General features: G+C 40.4%; 1 protein-coding gene across 1 annotated transcript; it reads left to right on the plus strand.

Moving 5' to 3' along the window:
- Nucleotides 1-1,796: 1,796 nt before the first annotated feature.
- On the plus strand, nucleotides 1,797-4,764 carry LOC104627806 (gastrula zinc finger protein XlCGF7.1-like; the record flags this gene model as incomplete). The annotated part of the gene is made up of 3 exons (XM_010296182.1): nucleotides 1,797-2,429; nucleotides 4,087-4,188; nucleotides 4,688-4,764. Coding segments are annotated over 3 exons (812 nt in total), but the record flags the coding sequence as incomplete, so codon positions are not given.
- Nucleotides 4,765-5,219: the final 455 nt, after the last annotated feature.

A 5,219-nucleotide genomic window follows, 5' to 3' on the forward strand; every position in this document is an offset into this window, starting at 1 on the left:
CCGCTGGTTAAATTGCGGAGGGAAGCTTGAGGTTCTACCAAGTGGTGCTGAGGACATGGTGTTCCTTTTCAGCTGGCTGCTCTGTCCTAGGTTGCCAGGATGGTGTGGCATGCTAGGCTCAGCAGGGTGGTCAGTGGTATTTTATGTTTCTTTCTGCTGCGGGTTTCTAGAAGCTATTTTAAAATAAGACAGTACAGTTCACTTGGAGTGAAGGAAAGCCAGCACACTTCTCTTTTTCAGGCTTTTTCATGGGTGAGGACAGTCTGAGGGGGTTGCACAGCTGGATAAGAAATGCATGACTCCCCAGTACTAGCTCTGGATGGGACTGGAGGGTTATTTGTTCCCATCTCACTGTTAGAGACCTGGGGTCTCTACATGGGCCTCTGGGAATAATTAGATGCTTGGCTGTAGAGCCTCTGTGAGAGGGAGTCTCCTTCATCCTTCTGGGAGAAAGCTACCTCTTGGATGTAATTCCTTGGAGTAAGATATGAATTCTCCTCTCTCAGTATGTGTTTCTGTTCTTTTATTGCTGGTATTGGTATCTTGGCAGTTGTGGCCATGTAAATAGAGAGCATTTTTGTCTCTTCAAGGGCATGTTAGTCAAGAATTTTATTCCTTGGTGTCATAGAGGTAGGACTGAATTTGCACTGCAAAGTTTTACCTTGAATGTAGAAAGCCTGTTTTTTTTTGTTAGTGGAATAATTAAACTTGATGTGTTAAATGGAAGTACATGTAGTGTGAGTAATGAGTATTTTAATGCTAAATCAGAGACGCTTATGCCCAAGTCTTCTATTTGAATTCATAGTAAACATCTTAAGATGCTTGCAAAAACAGAGCTTGGATAAGTATATGTCAGGTGATACTTCTAATTCTATTAATGCTGAACTGATCTAAAAATAAAATTTAGTCAGCAGAGTAAGATAACTGAAGTTTATTGTAGGGTGCATGATCATACATACTCATTTCTGAAATACATAGGTTGCATTCTTTAGGAAAGATAGGGCCATGTTTGAATGTTTCCTGTGAGCTTTCTTAGAATGTAATTTTATTTAGCTTATCATTACAAGAAAAGGAGGCGTCATGCTAGATCTAGATATGAAAGAGAGAGGTTTTTATTGATAAATAACTCATTGCCAATTAACTATTACTAACTCCTTTGACTTCTGATGCATAAATATACAGTATCCCTATAATTATTATAACTGTTTTTGTGATAATTATGGAAAAAAACCTGATGTGCTGACCTGTAAAAGAAGTAGTTTAAAAGTTTCAGTAAATATTAACCAACGCAAGTGAGAAACAACCTAAGCCTCCCCGTTGATTTTGCCTAATGAAGGGTAAGGGGACTTTCTTTCTGTTGAACCATCCCCACCCAAACGCACAGATTTAAAATAGAGTTTTAATACTACTTTAGCAGGCCCGAAGGCTTTTGAGCAAAGTCTGCAGGAACAAATAGCTGAAAGTAGATATTTGTGACATGTAAGACCTTTCAGCAGGTTCCTTTGCCTTCCTTCACTTTGGCAGTCATCTCTTTCTGTTACCTGAGGGGGAGGAAGAACAAGGAAATGGGGAGGGGAAGGAATAGAAGAGGTAGGTTTCCTACCTCTCTCTTCTTCCCTGTGCCACTTTGCCTTTTCCTTATTTTCTTGTCTCAATCTTCATAATTTTCCTTCCTCTTGGGAAAGGGGAATTTGGTGAAAGTTGATGCTAGGTCTAAGAAATTCAATTATTTTACAAGGAGCAGCTTCTCTCTCTTAGGGAAGGAGGATTGTGAGATTGCTTTCTTACTCTATCAGGAGACTGGATTTTGAATGACAATGAGGAAGAGGGAAGCATCCTGGGAGACCTGAAGCAAGACGTACTGCCTCAGCTACCTGAAGCCTACAGTCCCGACTGTGGGGCAGCCAGTAATAAACCCCCTCACCAAAAAAGAGGCTCCAGGAAACTCGCCCTTATGGCTGATGGTCAGAAAGAGCACACAGAAGAGAAACCCTACACATGCACAGAATGTGGGAAGGCCTTTAAGGGGACCTCCAGGATCCTGAACCACCTGCAAACCCACACAAGAGAGAAAATATTTGAGTGTGCAGAATGTGGGAAGAGCTTTAGCAGGAAAGCCAACCTAGTGGTGCACCAGAGAATCCATACGGGGGAGAGGCCTTACAAGTGCAAGGAGTGTGAGAAAACCTTTAGCCGTTCCTCAAACCTTATCGCTCACCGCAAAACCCATGTGAAAAAGAAAGCCTTTTCCTGCACTGTGTGCAGGAAAAGCTTTAGTGGAAGCGCAGCTCTCTTCCAGCATCAGAGAGTCCATACAGATGAGAAACCCTATAAGTGTACTGAGTGTGGAAATAGCTTCCGTCGGTGTTCAAACTTCATCAAACATCAACGGATTCATTTAAGAGAGAAACCCGGTGAACACACAGCAGGTAACTGAATTGAAATCTGTGGAGTTTTATTTCAAGTTGTACAGACTCACAGGGGATGTGTTGGATACTGTGGTCTCTATTTGTTCCTAAACACTTCCCCCTCCTTGCTGTGGGTATGAGTGGGGTTGGTTTGTTTGTTTTTCCTTTCCTATATGATGTATTTATCTCTATCATTTGAGGAAGTGCCTTGAAAATGACAAAGTTGAAATTTCGGCTTTGCCGTGAAAGCTGCCTGAGACCTTAGACTCTGCAAAGCTCTCAGATCCCATTAATTCCTGCTTCGTAGTGTTGCCTGATGTCTACCCCTAGATCTTCAGAAGTGCTTAGCCAACAAAATACTAAGCTTAGGGAAGTGGAAGGGATTTAGACTGTGAATCAGGGCCTTGGTAATCTTTAGCAGCTAATTTTTGTTATATGTCGATATTAAATGAGCAGCTTTTGTTGTCTGCAGTGGGAAGTGTCTGCTGGCCATCTCTCCATAATACTCTCCATAATACTCTGGCTGTAAGGCCAGTTGATTGTTTAAAGTAGGGAGTTTTCTGGATTTTGCAATATTCCATGGTCTTGTAATGACCAGAAACTCTGGGATAGTAACTGACATTGTGGGTTTTTTTTCTGTTGTTGTACCTTTACATGGGCAGTCCTTTTATACTTGGTGAAAAATGTTTTAATTTTTAATCTTGGGTCTTGCCTAGCCACCCATAGAATGGTTCTGGGTGCTGGAGTCTTGACCAACAGGTCATGTAAAAGCAGGGCAATTAAGACATGAAGCCACGTGGGAAGGTGTTTTGTGTGAGGTTTTTCTGTTTGTTTTTTTTTTATTTTGGTTTTCCTCATGAAAAAAATTTCTGATCAGGAGAGCCCTTTATCTTAACAATGGTAATAATAATGAAATTATAATGAATAATAATGAAGATATAATGAAGTGGCAAAACTGAATTCCTAAGTTAGGGTTTGAGACCTCAGTCCATATATACAGAGAGGTGGCCTAGTAACTCTACTAATGAGCCCTAAAGGTGGGACCTTACACTCCTAATGCTTCCTCCACCACCACCCCCTTGAGGTCTTTTAATAGTTTTTTTTAAATGTAAGAGTTTATAATTGATAAGAAAAGTCTCATTTTTACCCTGGCAATTGGCCAATAATTAATTATTTTTTTAAAATACTGCTTTTATGATCAAACATATGCCACATTGGCCTTGCAGCGTGTGATTTAGCAATGAAACCGGATTTCTGTATCTGATACGATTTCAAAGAAGAAGTTTACATATTCGCAACATAAGTACATTTTTTCTAAACCTCAGCTGTCCTATTCCTTAACAGCTCTCTTGCTCATCTCTGCTTCATCTCCCCTATGCCCTCCCACCCCCCAGCAAAGAAAAAAAAAAAAAAATGTGGGGGAAGTAAGAGGAAGGTATCTTGACTATGAAAAAACCCAAGTCTGTAATGTTTCATGGGGCTATATCTGCCTAGTCTTTGCTCTGGTTTGATTTAGTTTGGGCCAACATGTGACTTGAATTAAGTTTTACATGTAAAATACAGGTGAGAGGAAAAGTTGTTCCTGAGCTGCCTTTTCCTTGTGTGAAAGCATATTTAAAATGCTGACCTAGCAATCTGTGATAAAGTGGGCTCTTGGCTTACACTATCTTCCTTTTAGATGCAAACTATTCTGAATTTACATCTCTGCATAATAAAGAAGAGCAAAGGTGCGGTGCAGAGAAACGTGAGGGGGATCACTTGAATCTTGTTCTTGAAGAATGTAAGTATAAAAAAAGCTTCTAAATTGCCATGTGAAGAATTTTTACATAGCAAGCATTAACATTCTCCTCTTTTTGTACAGTGAAGAAAATGAGGGAAAACATGGATATGCTTCTTCTGAATCAGCAAAGTCAGTTGCAGGTCCTGCAAGAAATTCAGAAACAACTGAATATACTCCTCCCAGGCAATGATCTCATTAATTCAAACGTCTATAGTTTAGGACTTTTGCTAGGACGGCAGGCAGCTGCAGCGGCATCTCTTTCTTTTCCTCTTCTTAATCCCAGCAGTCTCCTCCCTGAAAATGCCAGTCTCTTATCTCGGTCGTCTGCTCCTGGGGTTCTGCCTAACACTCAGCTCCCAGTGTCTCAATATCCTGCAGCTTCTACAAATTGATCAGCTTTGTGTTGTGAATGTATCCGATGTAAACAAACGTGACTACTGTTTTGTACTGTTTTCTCACTCAAACATGTGATCTCTGTATTGTAATGTTCAAATTGTAGTATCTGTGAAGATGCTGACCATACACTCAGACTTGCAAAGATACATGCCTCAAGATGCATCAGCAGACAGCAGTTGATCAAATCCACTGCCCATTCATTCATTGCAGCATGCATATGTTTTGGCCAGCAATGTGTTTGGCCAAGGCAGCTCAAGAGATCTTCATCACTGGGGTGTAGTTAAGTGCAACACCCAAACAAAACTTAAGCATATTTTTCTACCTGATAGGTCTTGAATATATACTTGGGCAATTGGACCTCTCCTAATAAGCTGAAGCTAATGATAAAATCATCAGGGATGCTTTAAGCAACGCCTATTAAGTCTGATTCATATAGAGGTAAGCAACATGCTTATGTAAAGGTGTTCAATTTAACTGCATTTCTAGTCCCAGCATCCATTTGCAAAAGCTTCCTTCATTCAGGAAGGCTTTAAATTAGGTGACCTTAGCTGATTCTTAGGCCAGCATCACTACTAAAACTACAAAAAAATTTCTGCTTTTTGTTTAAAACAAACACTGTCGTACATGTCCCGCCC

This window comes from Phaethon lepturus, unplaced genomic scaffold, assembly GCF_000687285.1.
Source record: "Phaethon lepturus isolate BGI_N335 unplaced genomic scaffold, ASM68728v1 scaffold5611, whole genome shotgun sequence".
NCBI classification, from domain to species: Eukaryota; Metazoa; Chordata; class Aves; order Phaethontiformes; family Phaethontidae; genus Phaethon; species Phaethon lepturus.